Source organism: Ambystoma mexicanum, chromosome 2p (genome assembly GCF_040938575.1).
Source record: "Ambystoma mexicanum isolate Mex_15411 chromosome 2p, UKY_AmexF1_1, whole genome shotgun sequence".
NCBI classification, from domain to species: domain Eukaryota; kingdom Metazoa; phylum Chordata; class Amphibia; order Caudata; family Ambystomatidae; genus Ambystoma; species Ambystoma mexicanum.
The window spans coordinates 197,190,364-197,216,614 of record NC_090923.1 but is presented as its reverse complement, the minus strand read 5'-3'; the positions used below and the strand labels follow the sequence as shown (position 1 = coordinate 197,216,614).

Genomic DNA, 26,251 nt, shown 5'->3' with positions numbered 1-26,251 from the left:
CCCCCCTGGACGAATCCTCACCAAACTTTGCAAAATAATTCAGAGTGGGCCATATACTTTTTTTGCAAAGTTTGGTGAGGATTCGTCCAGGGGGAGCAAAGTTATAAGCCGCCCAAAAAGTGTTCTTCCTATGGAAACACCAACTTAACCATAACTACATGGCCACTACCGTGGCCATGTAATATATATATATATATATATATAGATCTTCGCTCACATCTTAAAACATTCACTCTCCAAACAATGTTGCACTATAACGTTGCTGGACACACTAGAGATGTAGAATGACAATTACCACAATTTTTCAATACTTTCTTTCAGATGTTGGAGATCGAACAGTGATGCAAAATAGGAAACAAAGGTTACTGGAGTCCAAGAACTCGAGTTCTTCTGCATTCCGACGCCCATCCCACCACAGGCAAAGAAAACAGTTGGTTTTACAGGCTTGACCAGCCTGGCCACTTCCGAAGGTTGAATGACAACTAATCCACAGCTGTGAATTCTGCTCGCCCACCTCTTTCAACACAAACAGGAATTCCTTCCTTCATGTGGTAGCGTAAGCACTGCAGGACAACGCCCTACAATACCCACTGCACGCTCACCCAAACCCAACTGCAGAGAGCATTCCAATTGCTAAGTAACCTCCACCAATGGGCATGTAGGACACTCGAATATCCTCAAAAATGACACAACCACTTTAAAACTCACCAAAATCCCAAAACGTTTTTCCTATATACAGGGTCGGACTGGGCCATAAAATGGTCTTGGGCACCAATTAAATGTGGCACACTTTTGCAAATGGAAATTCATTCCTTTTATGACAGGCTGTTCGAGTGGTACCCAAGGGTGAGTTTTTTGATAAAATGTGATGCAAATTGTGCTTTTTAAAGAATAGTATTTAGTATCAATGGTCAAAACTACTAGCCGCAGGCTGAAGTAACTCATCAAACTAGCCCATATCGGTCAAACAAGTGGCCCACTTTGACCCAAAAAAACGGACCCACACTAGCATTTTGCGTTCGGTCATTGCCCTATCGGGCAGTCCGAGCATGCCTATATAGCTCTTGCTATTGTGGGATCTGACATTTCATATCTCTGGAACTAAAGTCTCTTAAAATTAGCCAACTCAATGGCACTGCCAGAATTTTTCTCCAAGCTCTAGATTAGAGAAGCTCCCTTTCCCACCTTAATCCAGCAGGGCTTTTTCAGATGTCATTTCTTCACCTATTGGTGGCAGTGGTCTAGTCCTCGCTCTCAGGGGTATAGTGGGGTGGGCACGATTCAAGGTAAAACGGTTACCAGATTGAAAAAAAGGCTATTCGGGCAGATTTAGGATTCTCTTAGATTCAGTTAAATGTAACAGGTTCATGGTAAGGCAATGTTATTTGTAGAAAGTTCCAAGTCTACAGATTCAATGGTTTGTTAAATATGGAGTCACAGGGTAAGGACCTAGTATTGACCATATTTGATTAATGTGTATCGCAGGGGATGTAGGCCAGCACTTTGCTCAACCATTACGTTGTGCTAGCTGGCTTTTCAAGCTGGAAGGCAGGAGCTGGCTCATTGGCTGAGTAAGAGTACGTCCCGACGCTGGGGGAGATCTATCGTTAGGTATGCGTCTCTGATTCCCAGCTAATATGTGGTTCTCGACGCAGGGGCTTAACATGCCAAATTCTTTACCATTCTCCTGTGAAGATCTGATGCCAATAGTCAGTTTTTTGACAAAGTCCCCACGTTAGTGTCCATAGGTAACAATGACTAGGCTAGTAACTTGTGGTCAGAACCCTTTAGCTCTCTGGTACAGATGTCAAATGTTTTAATCAGTACTCTGCATCTTGGTAATGGTTGACTAAAGCAATCGAGCACTTGGAACATTTGCGCTAGGAATTGTTGAGGTTCAGTCCTACGGCTCGCTGAATGGTCAAAGATGTCTGTTCCAAAGTCAGCATGGTTGACTGGCCTTCAAGGAATGATTGGCAAAGCTGGGGTACCTTGCAAACGTTCCCTGTACAGTAGAGGTGCAATTCTGATGTAGGTGGGATTTGATGTGCAGCAGGTGGACACCTGCTCTGGAAAGCATGTAAGAATACACTTCCAGAAAGAAAGGTACCACAGTGATGTCACCGGGCAAGCATGATTACCAGTTACTGGTAATTGCAGGTTTTGGGCATTTTCAATTTCAGTACATCTTGCTATCAGTTCCGGGTGGCATCCATTTCCTGGGCTAAGGAGAGCATAATGGTTGAGGTGTTCATCCAGGGTTGTCCAACTCCAGGGCCGAGGGAAACCTGCTGGGATTTCAGCATACATTTATAATCCTTGTATGCAAATTTATCTCTAGAAGATTAATGTGGGGTATCCTGAAAATCCGACATGGATCCGGCCCTTGAGGCCTGGAGTTGGACAACCCTCCAGCAAACCAAAGTAAGAGATTCAGGACCACGGTAGGGCACATTAGCAGCACACACCTATGTCGGCAGGAAGACTGCTCAGATGCTGTGCCACAACTGAATTTTGGAAGAGCTAGCAGGTAGACTGAGCTACAGAGTGCAACTCCGCTGCACGTTGTGAAGTTGATAAACATGCCCACCCATTGAGACGAGCACCTCAGAACCAACTAAATGAGGTTACTCACCTAGGACAAAACAGAGTTCAAGGTGTAACCCTTGGCCTCACGGCATAGGGTCATTAGGACTTGTGTCCGAGAGATTGTGGATCTTTAAGAAAAAAAAGACTATAATTCAGATTAAACATCAGTTCGAAAACTATGGAATCGGTCTCAATTTTTCGACCGAGCAAGCCGAAATTGACCTTTCTTGGTAGAATAAGAAGTACCTTTAAGAATGAATCATCACTCAAGAAATAAACAAGTGTCCTTTTCTTTACTAGCAGATCTCCAGAGGGGGTAGAAACCCACTAAGCCGTTTTTGCAATACATGTATCATGGGATGAATAAAGAAAATTAACATATGTCCTTCCTAAAATGCGACTAACATGCCTGGCCATCAAAGCTCCCACTACACTCTAAACACGCCCTGAAAGCAGAGTATTTTGCCTTTATTGTTTTTTTGTAGGATCCTGGAATGGGTGTAGTATTCGCTTTGCCTTTTACCTACCTACTTATTAACCTTTGTATATGGTTTGATTCACATGATACATTTTGAGGCTGCAGATACAAGAAAGGAGACTACTGCATAGTATAAATTTAATTCGATTTCTATACTACCCATGTGATCAATTTTCTAAACTTAATTTCTGCACTTTGGTTTGGTCTTGGTTTGTGTTCGATTATTTCAAAATATCTGTTTGTTCAAGTAGGAGCTATTTTTCGTGTGGGGAAATGCCACATGTACAGGTGTTCCTGATCAGCAAATGTTGTGAAGAAGACGACAGAAATAAAAACACACTAGACAAAATAACATACAAGACATCAATCCCCAAAAATGTGTTCTTCTCAACCCTGTTGCCCACGGCTGCTCAGGCTAGGCTGCAGTCACATGGATATCTTTCAAGCCATGCCAACCTCAAACGTACCCTAAAGCCAGCCCTGTCATCCTCCCCCAAAGTCAGTGCTCTTTCAAGAATCGTGTGCAGGGTACGCACCCTGAGGCAAACCCTTCTTTTTTTAAGCCCAGACTAAGACGTTTGGTCATTTTGGTCTTCAAAAAGGTGTGTTGGACTGGGGTTCAGTGCAATGAAAACCTGAACAGCTTAGCCCTCTGATTATCTTGGGCAAAACTCTTCAGACCTTCCTCTGCCAAAGCTAAACCCCCAAACCAGACCAGTGGAGTAACTATCCACCACACTTTCTTTAGACAGCACTGCCATTCAAAGCCTGCCACTAAATCCCTTGGATGCTTTCCATAACTCCACATCCCCTCAATAACCCAAAGCGAAGGTCCTCATCAAAGCCTACGGGAAACCCCTTTGAGTCTCAAGCATTATAATAAACCCTATTATGCTATGCCTTTTTCAACATTTAAACATGTCTAATATTTATCCAAAGACTCCTAACGACCTCTGATCCCTACATCCTCTACCACCTGAACTTCTGACATGTATTACTGATGCCTACAACCAAACCCAGAGCATCATCTACAATCAAATTCTACAATCAAATTCTAACAAAACCTCAAACTGCTGCCTTTCCTGGCACAGCCTTAATAATCCACTCAGTGACCTCATACGTTTGACCAACAAAACATGGCACAATCCACCCACTGCCCCCAAACATTTCAAAACCCTTCCCTCAAACCCCTGCCCTGAGATGCCCAATGTTGGGATTGAAATGAGTGTATCCCACCCCCCTAGGCGCTTTCAGGTGAGGCGAACCCCATATGAAGCGATATTGTGTGCAAGGGGGAGAAAACCGCACTATTAAACACAATGAAGAAGCAATGTAGCGCCAACAGTAGATGAGCAGCACTAGGAAACACATAGAACAAAACTCCATTTTGTAGTAGGCCATGAATCGCAGGCTTGTATGATCGCGCTGCACACACCAAACTACACGAACCCTGTTCACTAGTCCCAACCTCAGTAAGACAAGATGAATTTGCACAGCCAGTTCTCACGGAAGTTCACTTCCCCCTTGTCCATTAACTGTTTCAAACATCTAGTATCTTTCAAAGGAATGTGCCCTGCAAGAGCATGAGACAACACCAGGCACTATGAAGCAGCCATTCATCTTCACTAAACTGCCAATAGGCCACTAACCCCCACCCAGCGAGCCCAAAGTTAAGCCCACACCACTGGATCGACCCCCACTCATCTGCATTCTATGATAAGAAAGCGACCCTCCTGTCCCAACACAAATCAAGCGGCCATAAAAGATAAGAGCAAGCGCAACTGCATTTCTTCCAGCATAAAACACAACCTTTTGTAACATGAGGTAAAGGGAGGGATACATTAACAATCAAACCCAGTGTGGAGACCTTGAGTGCCGAAAATGTGGTATCAACGAAGCCCTGAATGTGTGGGTCAGCAGGACTGTATTTTATCCTCCCTCATCATGGAAAGTGATCCGCCATCAGTTTCCGTGCCGCCCAGATGCATGCCACAGTGATGCAATAGTGAGCTTAGCGTGTTAGTTTAGCTGTAATAAAGTATTATACGAGCAACCTGACCTACACACAAGACTGAGATGAGCCCAGCTGACCCACGTGGATCCTGATCAACAGTAAAAGAACTAACCAACTGTAGCCTGGCATCCCCTATGGAGCCATCTACAGTGTTCTGTCAATTGGTAGCACCAGTTCTTACTATATGTGATGATGCCACACGGCCTTTTAAGCTTCTGCTTGTCATTAGATTAATCAGAGCGCTCTCGAGCTGCAGATTCCTTTGCTGATATTTGTATTCTGTACAATTAAACCTTGTTATCCTTGCAACGCTATTTCCTGGCCTATTTCCCTAGAGGGTTATCTTTATTCTAGAGTGTGCATAAAAAGGGACTTGCCTTGATATGGTAACCCTTGCAATGTGATTCCATCATCCCCGTACCTGCGGGGTAGCCACGTGGCCTCTCCGGAAGGGCCGTGACCACCTATGGTGACCAGTCCCAAAACGCGTACGGCGAGTGGCCTTGCGGGTGCCGTCTTTGCAGAAATCCTGTTGTGGATCCCCCACGAACGGAGGCTTTTGGAAGAACGTGGACACATGACTATAGGCTGCAAGGGACAACAAAGTAGGGTTGGGAGTATAGAGCAGTGTGAAAAGGGTGAACACGCAGTGAATGAAAGCGAGAGGAAGAAGGAATACGGGAGTAGACCCCCCCTTTTCCCAGAGTAAGGGGGCAGGGTGGCGCCACTTGCACTGTCTCGGCCAGTGCGGGGGATAAATATTAAGAGAAATATAGGAGCTCCATTTAAGTAGAGAGCTCGGAAAAAGTAGTGGTTATTTTAGCATATTATTTTAGTCTGTTTTGTTTGTGAATTTTAACGTGTACAGAGGAGGCCCAGAAGGGGCATGTGTGACGTGTATATGCGCATCAGGGAAGCGTGGAGGGTGTGTATGGAGAAGCTGTAGTGGGAAACTTGGGAGGGGTAAAAGGCAATTGATGATTTCTCTGTGAAATTATTGTACTAAAGACACAATTAAGGAAGGTGTATACGCTTTGACTAGTATTGGACAAAGTTCTGTTTTAACTGTGGCGCAGCAGTATAAGCATAGCCCCGACACAAGCCATTCTCCAGACACGACCATGGGAACAGACACACCCCTAGACCATATATGTAAGGCATTGCTTCTATACTGTGATAAAATTAAAAAGTACCACAATCAGTGGGTGACTGAGACAAAAGGGGAGGGAAAGACCCCCTCCTTGACAGATCATGGGTCTTTTGACAGATGCAACCAGGAACACATGTCCACTTACTTGACCGCGCAAGGTATAAGGGGAGACCGTTGCAGAATAGAAGGGAAACATTAGCCCTCTGGAGAATGTCGGAAGAAACAGAGGTCCCAAAAGGGGAGGGGGCAACGTCTGACAGTAATCAGAAGACGAGTACAGAGGAGACTGGGAAAAATGGGAAGACGAAAAAGGGAATATACACGCTAGCAACGCGCCCAGCAGAAGGATACACCAACACGACATATGTGGCGGCGGCGGCGGACAGTATGGTGGCTGCACCATATATGGCCCACCCACACCATACGTCTCATCTCACACAGAACTGGCAAGATTACGGGTAGCATGTAAGGCATCAAAGGTGGCAGAGGTTCCTATGTTGCCCACGGGAGCACCCCAACAGCTGCCCGGGGGATGAATGGAAGTCAGGTCACTTCCTGTTCAGAATAGATGGTGCACCCATAAGAACAGTACACATAGAGCAGGAACAGGAAACAGCTTGGGATACAAGAATATAGGGTCCCGAAAGAAGGGACGAGGAATATTGCAGTGACTTTGATGACACGGGGGAAGATGCAGAGGGAGGAACCGAGCAGGCACCCAGACCACACCGAGATTAGAGAGCCTATCAGACAGAAGATTAAGGGAAAGGTTCTGCAGAATAGCATTGGCACAGGAAAAGGGAAGTTATGTTATGTTATGATACTTGGCATTTATATAGCGCTCTATATCTCATATCACTGGTATGACCTCAAAGCGCTGGTAGGTTGAACGCCCTCGGGAACCGTAGTTCTGGTCAGTAGAGAATTAGTGTTTTAGGGTGCATGGGTGCACCATATATGTGTACAGCTGATGTAATTGCCGGATGGTAGCTGCATCCTAGCGTTAGGTGTGGTGCTGACGATATCAGTTGGATGTGTGCAGTCTGGTGGGTGGACACCCAGACTGGGCTCTGGCTGTGTTAGGCCTGATGGATGCATATGTGAGCAGCTAGGCCGGAATGTGCTCGGCTAGCTGTGTTTTATTAGGGTGTTGAGGTGTTCATGGGGCCTTTTCGTATGTGAACAGCTAGCCCAAATAATCAGGGGTAGAGCTGTGTTCTAGTTGAATTATGGTGTATAGTAGAGAGTAATAGTAGCAATGTGAGATGATGGGTTATCTTTAAGGTGCCCGAGAACAGGCACGTGAACAGGATCCATCTGTTCTATCCATTCATCCATCTGTTCTATCCATCCATCCATCCGTTCCATACGTCCGTCCGTCCGTCCGTTCCATCAATCCATCCCTCCATCCGTTCTATCCATCCATCCGACCTATACATCCATCTGACCTATCCACCCATCTGTCCCATACATCAGTTTCATCCATCAATCCGTCCCATCCATCAGTTTTAATCAATCCGTCCCATCCATCCATCCCGTCCTATGTAAATGTATTCTGTATACACCTGATTTTTTTTTACAACATGGTTTATTCTGATCATGTAAATATTGTAAGAATATCCTGTAACTTTTTACACATTGTACTTGATCCTTTCATGTAAAATGTAAACTTCAAATTACCTATAACGCACCTAGATACCTCCAGGTGTGGAGCGCTATATAAATAAACAAAGAAACTGATGTCTAGACAGAGTTATTGTGAAGTTTCCAAAACGTCCCCTTGTTGTCAGCAAGTTCACTGAGATTTACCCACACTCCATTTCTCTTGTAACATTACTTTTGGTTCTGAGCTTTAGGGGCAGTGGGTGCATTTATGTCTTTAACATGCATAGCTGTCGATCTAATGTGATGGTATCATGTGTGATGACTTCTCATTTTTCTGTAACAAAATAATGGTTATTTGACCTTTTTATTGAATAAAATAAGGGTTACGCCAGTGATTAATCCTTTGAATAGCCATAAATCAATTTAATGGGTCCTGTATTGCCAGGAACATTTTCACATTGGTCATTTTATTAATTTGTAAATGCCACAGTTTGTGTATGAATATTTTCCGACAGGAACAACTCTTTCTATACATGATTACCCTCTCCAGTTCCAGTTTGAGATGGGGAACCTTTCCTGTGTTGCGTGTCGAGCCTTACGCTGCAAGTGTACACTATGCCAGCCAATTAAAACTAAGCATTTGGGACTGCATATGGCATCAGTCCCATAAGCATGGGTATACCTGAGCCCATTTCTGCAGTGCTGGAAATGCGCCAAATATACTGGGGGAAGTCTACCCCTCAACCTTTACATGCAGTGGAGGGGAGAGTGTGTGGGAGATACTGTCAGTGGTGTGGGCGGAGCTACATGTTGAATAATGTAGGCGAGATGATGGCTTTCCATTAAGTTCATAGACCCCTTCAAATGGAGCCATTAAACCGAAGATGTGCCTTAATGTGGGTAACCTAGAAATTGGGCTATTGGTGTAATATTGTCATTGGTGTGGGATTCTGCCACTTACAAGAATAAAGGCTGAGAGTTTACAAAAGTGGGCAAAAAAGATTTTGTAAGATCTATTACATTCTCTATCCTAGAATGCATAGTGGCCTGGACTTATTTTTTACTGGCCATACATGGTTGAGTAAATACCAACTAATTGTTTACTCTTACCTCCAGGACATGCTACATTTCTTCCTTCAAGGAACATCGGAAGTGCAAACAAGGGCAGGAAAGGAAAGGCAAAGCTGCAAATGCCCCTAATACACACTACGTACCCTGGGCACAAATGGCCAAAAATAATCTGAAGGCACTCCCACAACTCACAGCAGGGGCGTGGAAATGGATTTACGCATTTGAGAATAACACAGCAGGGGTAAACCTAGCTATAGGAGACATTGAGAGCTTGTTGGTAGCAGCGGTAGGAGATCAAGCAGAGACGGTGTGGATTAAAGCTGGGTACCCGGGAGTAGCACTAAGTATCGATGCTCATGATGGCACATCATTTAACAAGATCAGAGCATGTGTATGGGATGCGCTGCGATGAACGTTCACAGACACCACGGAACTACAGTCAATGCTAATGGGGGATGAGGAAGATGCTGTGCAATATATTCTCAGGGTTCAAGAGATGTGGAGAGCAGAAATAGGCAGGGCCTGTGATCAATCAACATCATTGTTTTATTTCATTGTAAACAAGAGGGCTTCCCAAGGAAGTGCAGAAAGCGCTCGATAAGATAGCTGGGGTGGATGCAAAGGGGTGGACCGAGATTCAAAGCACTATAGTCAACCATTGTAGGAGGATCGAAGAGTGAGAGAAAGAAACTGTTCAGAGGAGACAGCAAGGCATAAAATAAGCAGTGTTGTATAGCAATTTGCTATGCATTTCTGTAGGTTTGATCATTAAATTGACACTTGTGTAGCAAAAATAGCTATTTAAGTTGTCCTGTTTAATGAAAGCAAAGCTCTCCCTGCATTCCTCTCCTGCCCTCAGATCACTCTCCACCCTTTTTCCTCTGTTCACTACAGAAATCATCTCCTCCACTCTTAAGTGCCAAAGACCTGTGTGGGAGTGCCAGTCAAGGTTTTTTTAAATTCAAATTATTGCAAGCCAGAAGTAATCAGGATGACACTTATTAAGCCAACTGATCATGTCTGGCAAAGACCAGTATGTGTTTACTTTATATTTTTTTAAAAGACAGTCATGCAATTCCATTCCTTGCATAATTGCAGTATTGCTACCGTAAAACACTGCAGACGCTACATGCTTTACAGTAAAGTTTAGATTAGTATATCTAAATCTCAGGGTCAACTAGATTTTATTTTATTGGGGAAGATGCATCATATAGAAGAGTGAACACTTTTGAAAATGTACATGATTGCACAGCCAAATACTTTTGATGGCAAACTTAGTTCTGTGACCTACTGGTCACATACTTCTGCAACTGGTGCTTAACCCATGAGCTGAACCCATACTCCTGTACATCTATCTTATCACCCCTGCTGCTTTATGCTAGATAGCCTGAACGTGAGATGGACACAAACAACAATTGTCCACCTAGTTTGTCCAGTTCTATGCCTGCTACCCCTGCCATCCGCTCTGCTTAGTCTCTTACTGTCCTTCCTCTTACATAATACACAAAACTAACTAGATATGTACACAAAGTAGTGATCAATAGTTCCATCCAGTCTGTACATCTACAGATCGTCTGCAATACCATCCACCGTATTGAACCTCCAGAGCGCCCTTTGCTCTATGATTAGGATTACCTTGTATAAACGCACAAATTTGAGAGGTGTCCAGCTGTTTTCAGAGCCTTTATCATCTCTATTTGTGTCCATCAATGGAGCTAACCTTTTACAAACCCTCATGCAGGGTACGCTAAGTCTATTCGCCCACTTGCACAGTCGAATAGTCTTTATGAAGGGGGAGTACCATTTGCAAGGGGCGTTTGAAACTTTTATTTAATATTTACATTTTTTGCATTAAATGTCAAATAAACATTTCACTGTGCATTGCTGGACTCTGGGTGGCAGCTGCGTGCCAAACATAAAGTGGGTTTTTGGTGACTTGCACCATTTTACAGAAAGCGCATTTACTTTTTTTGTCATATTTTGCCATGTGTTGAGTGCATTTTCCTTAGGTCGACTGGGTAAACTTAGTTACTAGACCCACAGGACTAGCAGAATTGTAAAGAATTTGAAAGGCCTGACTCTTTTTCACTAATGTCTTACTCCAGTGGTACACAAGCATGCTGTATTGTTACTCGTTGTATGTCTTGGGTACAAACAACTTCTGGTGACATTAAACATATTAGTATACCATTGCTAATCAAATCGATTTGTTTGATAATCCAAAAAAATGTTAATTAGCAATCTCTGCTAATCAATTTTCGAAAACTAGTTTATGCCTAGAGGCAGGCAGAGGAAGCAAAACTAGTCCAAAATAAACTAGTGAAGGTAGCAGCAGTATCTGCAGGGCAGCCCCCAGAGCAGATGGGAGAGGAGGGATGCGCCTCTATTGCGACTCAGGCATGAATTGCAGCAGTCTGGGCTGACGGCAGACAAGGACAGTAGGGAGGAAACAAGCACTTCTCAGGACCCTAGTGTCTAGGAGAGCAGCAGCATGGATGAGGTGGGTTCCGAGGACATAGGGGAGGGGGATTTGGAGGGCCAGGACAAAGGGGTAGCGGGCCAGGACAGTGCTGGTCATGTGGGAGATGGGGGCACTTTGAGAGAATGGTGCAACATGTAGGGAGGGAATTATAACTACAATCAACCCCAGTAGGAGTATCCCCACCCAGATAGCACACAGAGACCCGCTCGTGGAATGTCATCAGTACCATACGAGATTCACCAGGCCTACACACAGTTACCTCCCCAAATCCCAGGCCCTTACCATCCACCACACAAACAGCTAGCAATGCAGCCACATCAGCCCGGCCACAACCAGCAGTCCACAGAAAGCAGCCATCCTTTCGCTATTGCACCCAACGGAGCAGCGGCCACATATCAAGGAGCAACTGTGGTAGGTGGAAAAAAGAATAATTCCTGACTGGGTTGCAAAAGTGTGTGCCACCCCAAAACCCCTCACAGCTCATTTTACCACCCACAAGCAAATGGAGTGGTGGAGAGGATCAACAGCCTCATAAATGCAGACTAAGTTATGCAACACCCTTAAAAAGAATTGGGTGTATTGCCTGCCTCTGGCCCTGTTCCATTTATTTATTTTATTTATTTATTTATTGCATTTGTTGTACGTCCAAATCCTGGGGTATCACAGCGTAGTTACAGACATCTTATTGTAGATTCAGAAACATTCACAGTACATATATAGAACAGTGCAATAATACAGCAAAAGCAAGACAGTAATATGGGTGATTACATCGTGTGAAAATATTGGTTATATTTACTTATATACTTTGTTGTCGTTAGGATAGGGTATATTTACTTTATTTACATCATAGGGTAGTGGTCTTCATTTCTTTGGCATCAGTAATGGTCCTCATTACTTTGGTTTCTGTATAAGGGGGTGGGGTTGTATAGGCTGTGTAGCTGCCGGCTAATATTGGTGAAGAGCCAGGTTTTTAGTGACTTTTTGAAGCCCTGTAAAGAGTCTTCATTTTTGATGTATAAGGGGAGTGTATTCCAGAGTTTAGGGACATAACTGGGCAGCTACTTCCCCCTGCTCTGGAGCTTTTGAAGTGCAGGATCTGAAGGAGCATGTTCTAAGCATTCTATTAGATTCTTTTTTAGCTATTGATTTATTGATGTATATGGGTGCTATATTGGCAAGGCATTTATGCGTAATACACAGAGCGTTGAAGATGATTCTGGCCTTGATGGGTAATCAGTGGGTCTCTCAACTAATATTGGATATATGGTCTGACTTTTTTAGTCCTAGCGCTGAACATAATGCTTTATTTTGCATAAATTGTATTTTGGCCAGATTAGAGTTAGAGGTACCTAGTAGGAGTAAATTGCAATAATCTAACTTGGATAATATCAGTGCCCTAGCTAGGGTAGTGCAGTTTTTGGGCATGAGGAATTGTCGGCTTAGCGCAATTAATTTAGCGGTGTATGAGGTAGTTGAGGATAAGGCATTTACATGTTTCGTCATGGTTAGACTGGCATCTAAGTAAACATCTTAAGGTTTTACCTGTTTATGTACCGTCAATATTGATTGATGTGTAATCCAAGTGGAGGGTTTTAGTTTTTGTTGGGGAACCCACGATGAGAATCTCAGTTTTCTCATCATTAAGGCACAGACTGTTGATAGCCATCCAATTTTGTATTATAGCATACATTTCATTGATGAATATGGTATCCTGATCATAGTTACCTGAGATTGGGAGGATCTGGGTGTCATCCTCGAAGTTAGTGTAGATGACAGCCATGGCATCCAATGCAGCAAATAGGAGCTTGGTATACGCATTGTAGTGGGTAGGTGAAAGACACGACCCTTGAGGTACCCCTATGGGGACTGGAATAGGGTCTGCGGCCTCTTTGCCCATGGATACTGTAGACGTGCGCTCGGCTAAGAAGGATTTCACCCAGAGGGTGGCCTTCCTTGAGAATCTGAACTCATTAGCCAGTGTAGCACAAAGTTTGTCGTGATACACTAAGTCGAACGTGGCAGATAGATCTAACAGTAGGAATATACAGAGTTTACCTGCATCCCTTATGGTGTCCATCTGGATTTTCAAATCCAGAATTGCAGTTTCAGTACTGTGGTTAGGCCGAAATCCAGATTGTCTAGCTCCCAGGAGCTGGTTTTGTTCAAGATGGGACAGGATTTGTGTATAGGCTATTTTATCTATACTCTTCAGTAAGAATGGGACTGTTATTGGACGGTAGTCTGTGGGGACTATCGAATCCAGGGATGTTTTTTTTCAGCAATGGGGTCAACCAGGCTTGTTTTATACTGGCTGGGACCGTATTTGTGATGAATGAGGCATTAACAAAGTTGGTAATGATGGGAGTGAGGGTAGGGGCACAAAGTTTGACTAGGTGTGCTGGGAAATTGTCCCCTTCGCAATTGGAGGCTTTTAATTTCGCTATAGTGCCTAACACTAGGTCTTGGGTCACTGGAGTAAAGTGGAAGAGTACTTTGGTATGGTCATTATTAGTATTGAGCGTGGATGGGGGTGTGTTTTTGTCAGGTAAGATCTTTCTTTTTGTGATGATCTTTTTTGTAATAGTTCAATTTTTGAGACTAGGGCGTTTTGGATGGTGGTACACCATGCTTTACTAGAATTGGTCGGTGTGGATTCAGTGATAGGATTTTCCAGTTCTCTAAGAATGGTAAAGAGCTCCTTGGAGTTCGAAGTGGCATTGCTAATGCGAGTATTAAATGCATTGGCTTTATGAGTTACGATAGCTGTTTGTATATTTTATTGGCGGCTGTAAATGAATTGGGCCAGTCTGTTGTATGGGTTTTCTTATGGATATTTTCCAGAGATCTTTTGGTACGCCTGGGCGATACTAATTCATCATTAAACCAGAAGTTTGTACATTTGTCAACACGTTGTGTTTTAGTTGTGATGGGTGCAACAGAGTCAATAGAGGTTGTGAGACCCTTATGGTAGACATCTGCCAGTAAGGCAGGGTTGTCACTTATTAGATTATTATCTGAGAGGGCTTCATTAAGGATGGGGGAAGAGGTTCTCTACTGTTAGTTTTCGGATAGGTCTTGCTTCATCTGTGTCCAGTATCTTAGGCATTGGAGGGGATTTCTGATTACTAATTAGTGTAAAGTTGATCATATGGTGAACCATCCAGTCAAGAGGTACAATAGAATTGACAATTAGCTGGGAGTTGAGCATGAGTATCCAATCAAGTATTCTACCCTTGTTGTGGGTAGGGGCATTCACTAATTGTGTGAAGTTCATATCTTTGAGTGCGATATGGAAGGCGTCTGCTTTATGATCCCGTTTATCATTGAATCCTAAGTTAATGTCACCAAGGATGATAAATCTGGTGTTAGTTGTGATACAGGGGGTGAGTAAGAGTGGGATATCTAGATCCGGGTGGGTGTTATTAGGTGATCTGCACGAGACTAAAATGTTGGTAGTAGTTTTTGGGTTAGATGTGATTTTGGCTAGGAGAAGTTTGTATCCATCTATTTCTTTTAGGGGGCAGGATCTAATTTGCACACTGGTTTTGGCTATTATGGCCACGCCACCTCCCTGTGCATTGGTTCTATCAGTCCTAAGAATGTCAAAGCCTGTTGGAATGGCAAGAGCTAGTAGTGGGCCAGATGCATGGTGCAGCCACGTTTCTGTGATGACTAAAAGGTCCAGTTGTTGGTCGATGATGAGATCATGCATCTCGATGGCATGGGCTCCAAGTGACCCTACATTTATGAGAGAACATTAAAGATTGAGTGAGGGTTCTAGAAGGGGAGGGAGTGATGGGGTTGTGGTTTGAGCTACTATCGTACTGAAGGGTTGTTTGGCCGTGGTTGTAAGTGGTATATTATTTGGTTGGATGATAAGAGGAGAATTAGGTTTCTGCTGTTTCTGCATGGCCGGAGGCAGGTTGGACCTTCGGTGGAGGTATTCGGTAGATGACCTTAGTCTACTCAGTCTTATATTACCCTGAATGGGGTTAGTGACACGGGAGTCCATATTGGGAAGTTCCTGTTCTAGGGTCATCCTGGAGGGTGATAATGGTTGACTCTAGGTTAGTAATGGTGTCTGTGGGATTTGTAATGCTTTTGAAGTCCTGGATGGTTGGGAAAGGTGGGGTCGAGGGCAGGAATGGTGTTGGACAAGGGATGGTATGGTGGCGGTAACAACCTATTCTGCCAAGGCCATTACCATCTGCGCATACAACTCAGTAAGGACCACCACCTGTCCCCCCCCACGAAATAGTGACTGGCAGGCCTATGCAAACACCCCTACGGATGCTCATAGAGCAGCAGCAACACTAGGGGTAGAGTTTAAACAATACTTGTCCCAGCTGACACGTGCAATAAGGTGTATCGCAAAAGAAATTACTCTGCCACACACAGAGGATGCCCAAACGACATCTACCCCACAAGCTGACACCACCCCTGCACAACCATTGTTGCCAGGGGAAATGGTCTATGTCAGAGGCTTTGTGGGAAAATGGAACAACCCCATGTTCCATGGGCCCTAAGAGGTTGTGTTTTCCACACCCCTTGCAGTAAATGTGAAGGGGTTGAGATATTGGATACACCTCTCAGATGTTCGAAGGGCCACAATGGACACAACACAAAGTGTGCAAAATGTAGAAAACAACACTACCTCAAATCACATAGGTTCATGCTGACTATACTAAGTGCATGTAGAGGGAGTGAGAAAACATGCATTGCTGCTACAGCATAAGCTACGTAAATTAAAACTCTATCTCTTTATCTATCTCTCTCTCTTCCTCGCCCCTTACCTTTTTCTTTCCCTTTACGTTTTTTCAACATGTTCAGGTGCAACAAGGATGGAGATGACACCACTGAGATATTTTTCGAATAGTGATAGGAATAGTATTAGTAGTACTAGGATGTACAGTTATAATTATGGTCCTCATTTCACGGCCATTTTGTTTACTGTAATGATGTTTGTAATGTGAATGTATTGGGGTGCGTCTTATCTGGGCTGGCCATCTAAAAGAAGGGGGGAGGGGACTACGGGAATATGGAATATGAGCGCCTTGATGCGGTGAGTAGGCGCTATGCACTGCGCTTAAGAAGCCTTGCCTTTGCTAACCTGTTATCTTTTACTCGGTTGGCAAGTGTGAATGTATAAACCAAGCTTACACTAGCCATACATCTCCACACCCCACTAGGAATTATAATTGTTTCTTTCGTTCCTTGGTTTTCCTTGGAATGTACACAGGTGGACTCCCATAAATAAAACAGGGTGAAAACTAAATAACTTTATAATATTTTTCTGCCTATAAGGATAGAATTCATGTCCTGTGATATTTAGAATTGTTTTGTTTAAATGTAGTCTTTTTTTCAGTGGTTTGTCCTTTTGAATTGTTTAATTTTTTGTATATTTTCTTTACTTTACCGGTTTCCAATTATTATTGTTTTTTTACGGTGCATGATTTATTCTGATGCCGTTAACATGATTATAATATGTTATGTATTCAAAATTGAACCTGCTTCCAGATAATATTTTGTTAAATGTCATTGAGGCTCATGCACAAAAGATTGTTTTATGTTTTTCATTAAAATAACAAGAAATACTAATTTTTGTATGATCAAGATTCTGCATTGTGTCAAATGTATATCTTCAAAGCAATGATCTTCTGATAACATTAATGACATAATTATATGGAAAGAAGAGGTTTAACACACATGACTTAGGAGCAATAGATTTAGTCTGTGGTAACCCTTGCTTAAAACAGTTTAACACACAAACTGAGGTTAGAGAAAATAAGGTGAGCATCGGTAATGGATATACCGCATCACCATTACTTTATTCCCTGTGAGGACACAATTTTGTGATATTTGTTGCATTCTTTCCCCAGTCTCCCACAGAGTAGGGGTTTCACCCTTCAGTATATACACATTCAAACATGAGCCTAGCGCTGGCCCCAAGAAGGCCTATGCTGCAATTTCTTGGGTTTAGTGGGGGCAGGAATCAAGACTCTCCCTGGCCCATAGGTTGGCCAGGGGTCTTCAGGTCGTGGGTCGAGACAGGTTTTTTCTCAAAACTATTTCACCTGTGGCATTCACAAGTCTTAATGTCTTTTTAAACAGTTCACTGGGGACTTCCCTCTGTCGGGTTCACTCCTGTCAACACACTGTTCATTAGGACTTGAGACTTCGCCTCTTTCCATCGGCATCCCTCCGTCAGATTCACTCTTGCCAATCATACAGTTCTTTCTCTTTTCTCACTATGCAGGATTCACCTCCCTTAGCTTTTCAACTATGTGCATGTCAAAGCCATTCGACTGTACAGGGGATTTTGCTAGACCCCTGTATGCCCACTTGGACCTTTTCCTTCCGGCTCTCCTAGGGCCTTCTTGTATCAGTAGTTTCAACAGAAGTGGAATCACCTAGAGTTTCTCGAATAAGCACCCACGTGGTGCCGAACCCCTCTGCAGCTCGTTTTCCCTTAATGTTAACAGTTGTTTGAACCTTCCTTAATTTGCATTTGTGACTCTCGTTCAACACAGTTCGATTTCTTATCGGTTCTCGCTGCGACTCACCGGCTGTGATGAACCGCTTGGCGTTTATTGTCTCTGGAGTTAAGGACGGTACCACGGTAGTAAGCTTCTCTCCCTGTTCTGATTATAAGTGTAGGGGTGCTTCATGTACCGTTGACATCTGCTGCAACACACGTTGGCTATTGTTTCCGGTCTTATGATTACTTTCAGGGAGGCTTCGCTGGTCTGGGTCAGAAAGGGCAAGGTCGCTTCTCTCCTCACCCTTTTGTTTCTCGCTGCCTTTCTCATCTCCTTGAACTGCTGTGCTTGGATAGCTGTCTCATTGTGCGGTCTACCTTGCTCGTAGTGTGCTCTCGTGCTCCACCTTTTATCCCCAACAGGAAGGGAAAGGGCCGTCAGGCGTGTGTGGTTCTGGTCGATTGTCGGACTCTGCCTGACCCTTGTGTTGGGACATGTCACGTAAACGGCTCTAGTGTTAGTCTGTTGTCTGTCGTGGTGTAAGAAAGTGTTTGCGTTGGAAAAGGGGGTTGGGGGAAGAGTGTCTGAGTATCCTACGAAAAAGGTGCTATAAGAAAGGAGATACCCTGTCCCACCGCTCGGTGTCCCGCTTTCACTCCCCGAGCAGCCCTCATGCAGGTGGTCCTCCCTCACTGGTTCACCCCCAGGAACTGGATCTAATAGCGATGGCTGTGTCCTGGCCACCTAGATGACAGATCCCGGGGACTAGTCATGGAGACACCTTCAGGTTTCTCACAGCACCCAGCCGCCCCAAGCCACAGATGGAGGCGCCAGCTGTCTAGAGAGGTGAACGCCAGCTGCAGAAGACATGGAGAGTGAACATGAACGGACGTGAAGTGCAGACCAAGCAGCGTAGAAACGTCAAGCCGCACCTCCACTATCATCAACAATGGGGCCCCCTCCGACGCAGAGCAATATCGGTGTACATTGGCTAGTGATAATGGACTCTTGGCAAGTAAGAAATGGTGAGGGGGTGGGTGATTTTTTCTGCATGAGCTAGTAGCTGGCAACTTGACTTTTTATTGTTGCTCCAGTACTATTACGTTGCCATTCAGTCTGCAGAGTAACCATAACCCACCTTTTGCCTCATATCTGGAAGCTCAACTTGCCATCTATCATGATTTTGAATGTAACCACCTCATCCAACGGCCCCCGGAATGGGAAGTCATACTCCAGAAAGAACTTCTGGTGAACGCCCCAAAGGATCATCTCAGCGAGCACCTGGATACCACGGTTTTACTCCCCCGTACAGGCCCTTTCTCAATTTTGAACGTGGAATTGAAAGGGGAAATATGTAAATTTAAGAGCAAGGAAATAATGGCCATAATGCAGGGGAAAAAATGTGATTAGGAATATCCCTATCGAGACATGACCCACGGGAGGCCCTTCGAAACTAAAGTTTTAGCATGGCTAAACAGGTTTGCCCCAGAGGCATCTGACTGTGACCTGAAATAGAGTCCCAATTCCTGAATGAAGCAAATTAATAACTGTCTGATGACAGGTTGTGGGGTGAATATAAATAATGTGATACTATTATTCTAAACTAAAGCCCACATTCCCCCACACCAGCATGAAAAGGTAATTGTTTACAGCAGGCTCGGGCTGGTCTAATAGGTCCATGGCCGAACCAAAAACGCAAAAAGCCTGTGTGTGATGTTTCTTTGGTCAAAGTGGGCCACTTTTTTGGCCAATGTGGGCCTGTTTGATGAGTTACTTCACTATGTGGCTAGCAGTTTTGACCAGCGTTGCGAATAAATATTCTTTAAAATGGACAATTCGCATCACACTTTATTTAAAAAATCTCCCCCTGAATTGCCATTTGCAACTGTGGGCCACTTTTTCATTCTTGCCCGACACAATTTTATACCCCAGGGCGACCCTGTGTTACATCCACCACCAAGAGCCCCCAAAATATTCGAATCGGATTTTCATGTTTAGCTGAAAACAAACCGGTGGCTTATTTGTTCTTGTTTCTTCCCCATTGATTTATTGATACGGATATGTTTAGTCTAAATGCATATTTCTTGTCTGCTACCAAAGGCTGATATCCTAAGTGTGTTAAATACAACTTCAAACCTATCTGCAGGAGGGAGTGGGGGCACACAGAGCTCTTGGGTGGCTCCATGTCACGTGAACGTAGCTGATTCAGTCATATTTCTAGTTTCATTTATGTAATTTATAGTCTTGCATTTCTAAAGGAAATTGCACAACTCGAGCATAATCAGTACTGGGTGATGACATTCACACATGACATGTTCTGGGAAATAGCTCGCTGTTGAACCGATCCCCTTTAACGAGGTTAGCCAGCACTGTGCCAGGGTCAATTCAGCCTCGGATTCTTCCCAGGTCGACAAAATGCGTACCGTCACATTGAGCAATACAACTAGGCATTGTTACAGTGCTTGGAAGCGCAAGGCACCGGACTAAGCGGTGTCATTATGTAAATCGTTGCATGCTTCCTGCCACCAGGAAGTTCCTGCACATTCTAGTTTACAAAAAAAAGTTTGTGCAAAATCTATTCTATAAACACAGTTGCAAAAAGTTATCCCCAGGCAAACGATAGCGCCTTGTGTATCACTGGTATGATCTCAAAGCGCTGGTAGGTTAAACACCCTCGGGCATTATGAAGAATGACAACCGACGTCCCCACACGTAAACCATTAACTACCCCCGCCGACCCCAGTCCTCGTACACAGTAATATCAGCAAAGACCGAACATGATCTCTGCTGTTCTGCATGCAATCTTAAATTGTTCGGGGTTTTCTGTACTCTCAACATGGCACCTTGCAGCAACACAATACCCACAACTAACTTCGCGGCGTGCACTCTTCCTGGGAACCGGTGAGGAATATTTAAGGGAAAGTGTAATCCGCAGAGCGACTCACCTGAGGTTCCAATCATCCCACATTCTCTTTCCAACTGTTCTTCTGGCAACGCCCCCTGTGTCGACAAAAAGAGGAAATGAAAGCAGCCCATCGAGTGCCCTTTACAGGCACAGTGCATGTCTAGGGAAACACGGACAGCCAGTGCGTGCCTCTGTCTGTCAAAGACTAAATGTTGTCATACCAGGTGCCTAGACATCTTGGCATGTGACCCATTTTATTTTGTGGCATTTCACACCGCATGCCTCTTGACCCTCGCGATTTAGGCGGGAGACTCCCGATTTTTTAAACTAATAATAACACTTTTTCTGTCTTCTGTCTAAAATCACTATAACGCCAATGTAATCCAATGGGAAAATTACCATCCCGATTTCTGTTGGGAAATCTCCCACTCGGAGCTTAAGAATGTTGGCATGTCTGCAGAATAATGTTTTTATGTCAAATCTAGGACAGCTCTAATAGCATAAAAAAACGGAGGTGAGCAGCAAATTGTTCAACCAGGTGCCACACCCTCCTCGCGTAGCAAACAACCAACCGGCTTGACTAACAAACCGTCTCAAAGAGAACCTGCAAACAATCCTTCTCTTGTCACGCACTTTAGGAGGCCGGCGAGTCCAAACCCGATGGTGGGGGATGCCCAGCGAGACAGGGCGGCCCATCAGGGCCATTGCATAGCCGTCAGAGCAGGGGCTGCAATACCACACCGCAACTGCCGTGCAGTCTTATTAACTGGGTCACATCAGAGCAAACGCCCGCAGGAGTGCCGCAGAGAAGGTAACTGAGGAGCAGAAGAGCCGGAACGAAGACAGGCCCAGGAAAGGACCGACACCAGTACTGCCGGCGGGGAAATCACCACGAGGAGGCAGCAGAGAACTACAGGACCACAAGCGACGCAGACCGACAACAGCTGCAAGAGGTAGTGAGGCAGCCCAAAGGGGCGGGAACACAAGCGGAGCCCGCCAAAGGGGAAAGGCACGCGTATTATGAATCTGAATGAAAGAAGCCACTAGAAAGCGAGGAGTGCCCCTAATAAGCACCTGGACAACAGAAACCACCAGAAAGCGAGGAGTACCCTCACAAAGGCAACCACCAACTATTAACCCACTAGAGAGCAAAGACTATGAGGTGTGGTGTCGCCAGTCTCATTGCATTTGGAGGACGAGTCCTCTGTCTGTTGCCATTGATTAGTGGGCTGTGACCCACGGGAAGTTAAGGGGCGGGGTTACCGCCCGACAGTTAGTTCGGGATACGCAGTTGATGAATAAAGAAGTGTTGCACCCCAGCTCTGTGTCGGCTCATCTTTAGTGATGTGTTGCATGAGTGACATGACAGCGTGAGGCGGTCCACGTAGCAGAACATCACATGAGGATTGCCCAAGAAGGAAGGCATTCACCAAACAATTAACCAACTGGAAAGCGAGGAATTCCCATGCACAGCCCACATGGAAAGGGCAAAACCCAGGCTGCAAAGGCGCAGAAGAAACGACGATCTCCCACAAGAAGGCCTCCCCCACACAAGCTAACACCACTAGCAAGTGTGGAACAGCGGGACCAGCCCACACGCCCTGACGGAAGGAGCCACAACACCACACAGAGACCAGGACACACACAGTGCAGAGGCACGCGCCAGTGAAGGTGCAGCACTAGCAAAGACAACGCAGACACACCAACCCAAAGATGTCACAATCAGGAAGCGCTGCAGCGGACGGTGCAGCACCACCCTCAGCAGAAGTAACACCCACCAACCCAATATCATTTCTATGCCGACCGAATCCCTTCACGCTCGAGCCTCAAGAAAACCAAGGCCAGAGATGGCAAGAATGGATGGATGAATTTGAAGACTTCATAAGAGCCGTCGGAAATAAAGACGCACTGAATAAGTTCGACATCTTCACTAACTTAGTGGGCAAGGACATCAAAACTATTATGGTGCAAGAGAGAACGACCTACCCGCTACTAATCACTGCAATCAATGGTCGCCTGGTGGTTATGACCGGTACCCTTTCGACCAATGCACCAAGGCACCCCGTGAAACAATAGGCCAGTGCATCCTACGTCTATAAAGAAAAATAACATACTGTGACACTGCGAACTTCAACGACGATTAAGCCACCCGGCTAAAGGGAATAGAAGGGTGCCTATCATCCCAGTTTAGGAAACACCTGTTGAAGAAACCACTTCTCCTACCAGACGCAGAACTAGCCAGGGTTTACGAACGCGTCGATGTTCAGGCTGCCAATATTGAAAACCCGAAGAAACTAGACGTGGTAGCTACCATAACCAACAACCTGCAGGGACAATCCCGTCAATTTGGCGCCCATCCCGCCAAGATACCTGGAACACGGTCTGTCGGACCCAACCAGAAAGACAGTCCTATCACTGCGGGTTTGAGTTTCCCCATAAAGGTCAGTGTCCTGCAATCGGCCAGATGTGTATGAGGTGCAGCCAGGAAAACTATTTCCAGAGCATGTGTCGCGAAAGAGCACCACAACTGCAGGCCTACAGGCTGCTGATGCATATGACGCCCAACCGAATGTATGAAACCTTAAGGCCACCCAACCCAAGACTGTATCCAGAGAGGGGTAACACCAGGAACAACCCCTTAAGAAGCACACCACACCCCAGATTCATACGAGCCGTGGAGAACCTACAGATGGAACCAGTGAGTGGCACACATAACAGCCCGGAGCACCTGATCACATGCAACCCACCCCGGATGAGGGCCAGAGAGGAGAATTCACCACTGGAGACCCGTACGAGAACCCGCCTATCGAAGACGAACAACTAGGGACAGAACAATACCAGGAATATGACCGGTACATTAGAGAATATGTCCGGCTCATATCCGACTCCTCAGACGACAGTGCAGCAGCACGAGTAACAGTAAACCTAGCAGGGCTCAACACACCGTTCCTCACAGACACAGGAGCCACAGTCAATGTGATGAACGACAAAACATACCAAGCACTAACCGAGGCATACTCCCCCCCGACCATCTCAGGCTCACATTTTTCAATGGGGCGCGACCATACCCCTAACATCCAAAGGCCAATTCCTGTGCGACCTAGTGCACACAGGACGACGAGGACCAGTCACGATTCACGTCAATCATAGCCCAGGGAGATGCCTCGTAAGCTACAAAACAGCCACTGCACTACAACTGATCAACATTCAGTACGATCAGTCAGAGGCGATCAAAGGATTCCCACCAAATGCCCAGTCCATACGTGCCGCCTCCCAGAAGGAACTGGCTCCAGCATTAGCCTCCCCCACCCTCAATTAAAAAGTTTCAAGTGTTCCAGAGAGGCGAGCAATACTGGAGCTTGCGTTACTAAAATGAATTAAATAAAAATTAAATAAAAAACAAAAACAGGGTAAGGGCCACCAGGTCACCCATTACCCTTCTAACTCTTGTGCTGCAGATTGTCGGTGTGTTGCGTGTAGCCTCTCAGAATTGCAGGATAGCCATGTCACTGGCACGGCACTGCTCACAGCATGGCACTGTAAGGAACTCATGGAAGCAACAGTAAAGACAGACACAAGCGATCACAGTTCAAGGGTTTATTAAACTGTATTTGCAGGTTGGAAAAATGCTTAATCTAAACCTAAATCTAAAATGGGAGCAAGCTACAAATATCAAATAATAATAAGGCAGTCCTAGTGGCGTCTTGCCAAATAAAAGGGACTAAACTAAAGGAAAACTATTGCTAATCCCCACAACTAAATACAAAGAGTGTGGGATAAGACTCACAAAAAAAGAAAGAAGTGTTCACAAATGATAAGTCAGGATGTGGTAGCCGCCGGCCTCCCTTCCCCACGTTTTGAGCATGGGACAAGGCAGGACTCCTGAGCACAGCACACTCTCGAGCTTTCCCAGCACGAGGCGACAGTTCCGTTTTCAGCTATTAGGACCTTTGGTGGTCAAGTCTCTTTCCTACAAAAAGTCTCTTGCCTCTGAGAGGACCTGATGTATTCAAAATAACAAACAAAAAGTTACTTTCCAAATTAACGTTGGGTGATAACTTTTCATCCCTGGGTCCTCCTCTTCTGTGCTCAGACCCCTCTCAAATAGCAGCCTCCCTCCGACAAGTTCACTACGGCTTTGTTACGCTCACCTGGTTCCACAGGGGCGCCACCCAGCAGTTGGGGTTCAGATGTCCCTCCTTGCGATGCCCAGATGTGACCAGCGGAAGAGTTTTGCCTGGAAAACAGGTAAGCTATGTTCAGGACTGGGCAACCGGGGTAAACAGCCTCCCACCTCCCTGTAGGTCTGCGACCCTTCTGGACTTCTCCTCACATTGTTTTAGATGTTGGCGGGTTCTCCGTCCTGCTGTCTTGGCAGGGGCGCGTTGAGCTTGGTGGGCAATGGCGATCGAGTTGCTTCACTGATGCCAGCCCGTGTTGAGTCTTTCAGGTAGGTCTTATTGCTGTGAATATTGCTGTTCTTGCATGCCTTTTAAACAATGTATTTTTCTTCCTAGGTACGCGGAAGTCCAATATGTGGCAAGGCGGAATCTGTGTTTCACCGGTAAGTATGGACGTTTTTGGAGCGCCTTGATGCGGTGAGTAGGCGCTATGCACTGCGCTTAAGAAGCCTTGCCTTTGCTAACCTGTTATCTTTTCCTCTCCACAGGTCGCGGTACTCGGCCGGAGTATGGAATTTCTGTCGTAATGCTGATTGCGGAGCGGCCGGCGAGGTAAGCCTTTCGGCACAATTTGTTAATTGTACAATTTCTAATGCCTTGTTTCTTCTCTTTTACAGGTCCGTCGATCCGGGGGAGCGCTGGTTCCAGGATGATGGTCGGAAGAGCTGCGGACCGCTGGCAATGAAGTTCAGGTAAGCAGCTGCCTTTTTCTCACGATGTCTTCTCCTTTCCTTTGCAGGTGCTGTCCTTACGAGGTTCGTGGCTGAAGCTGAACACGGTGAGCGTTACGTTGCAGTAATGCAAACGAACGCGAAGCGCGTCAGTCTATTCGGGTGTGGTTTAAATAGCTTCAAGAAAGAAGTCCAGGTAAAATAGTCCCCATGGTACCACACCCAAAAACACTACACTGCAAGCCTGGTTTCAAGGAGCCAGGTTATGAGGATGCCTCCACATGACTGGCATTAATGAAAAGTAGTTCCCAAGCACAAGTCCACATTCAAACATGAAACAAAAATCACAAAATTGTGTCCCCACAGGGAATAAAGTAATGGTGATGCGGTATATCCATTACCGATGCTCACCTTATTTTCTCTAACCTCAGTTTGTGTGTTAAACTGTTTTAAGCAAGGGTTACCACAGACTAAATCTATTGCTCCTAAGTTCTGTGTGTTTAACCTCTTCTTTGCATATAATTATGTCATTAATGTTATCAGAAGATCATTGCTTTGAAGATATACATTTGACACAATGCGGAATCTTGATCATACAAAAATTAGTACTTCTCGTTATTTTAATG

At 45.1% G+C, this 26,251-nt stretch overlaps 1 protein-coding gene across 6 annotated transcripts in view; it reads right to left on the bottom strand.

The window, feature by feature from the left end:
• The window catches only part of LOC138566340 (protein SSUH2 homolog), a 620,994-nt gene that overhangs the window by 577,837 nt on the left and 16,906 nt on the right, over positions 1-26,251 (bottom strand). Inside the window, exon 1 of one of the 6 annotated variants that reach the window (XM_069643486.1) lies at positions 20,814-20,933. The exons of 3 other annotated variants lie outside the window; for them this stretch is intronic. In XM_069643486.1, the coding sequence (XP_069499587.1) occupies positions 20,814-20,836 (23 nt within the window). In that variant the 5' untranslated portion in view covers positions 20,837-20,933. Of the gene's footprint in view, positions 1-20,813; positions 20,934-26,251 lie in introns of those variants that run through there. 2 more of the 6 variants (XM_069643481.1, XM_069643484.1) reach the window with 2 other exon arrangements.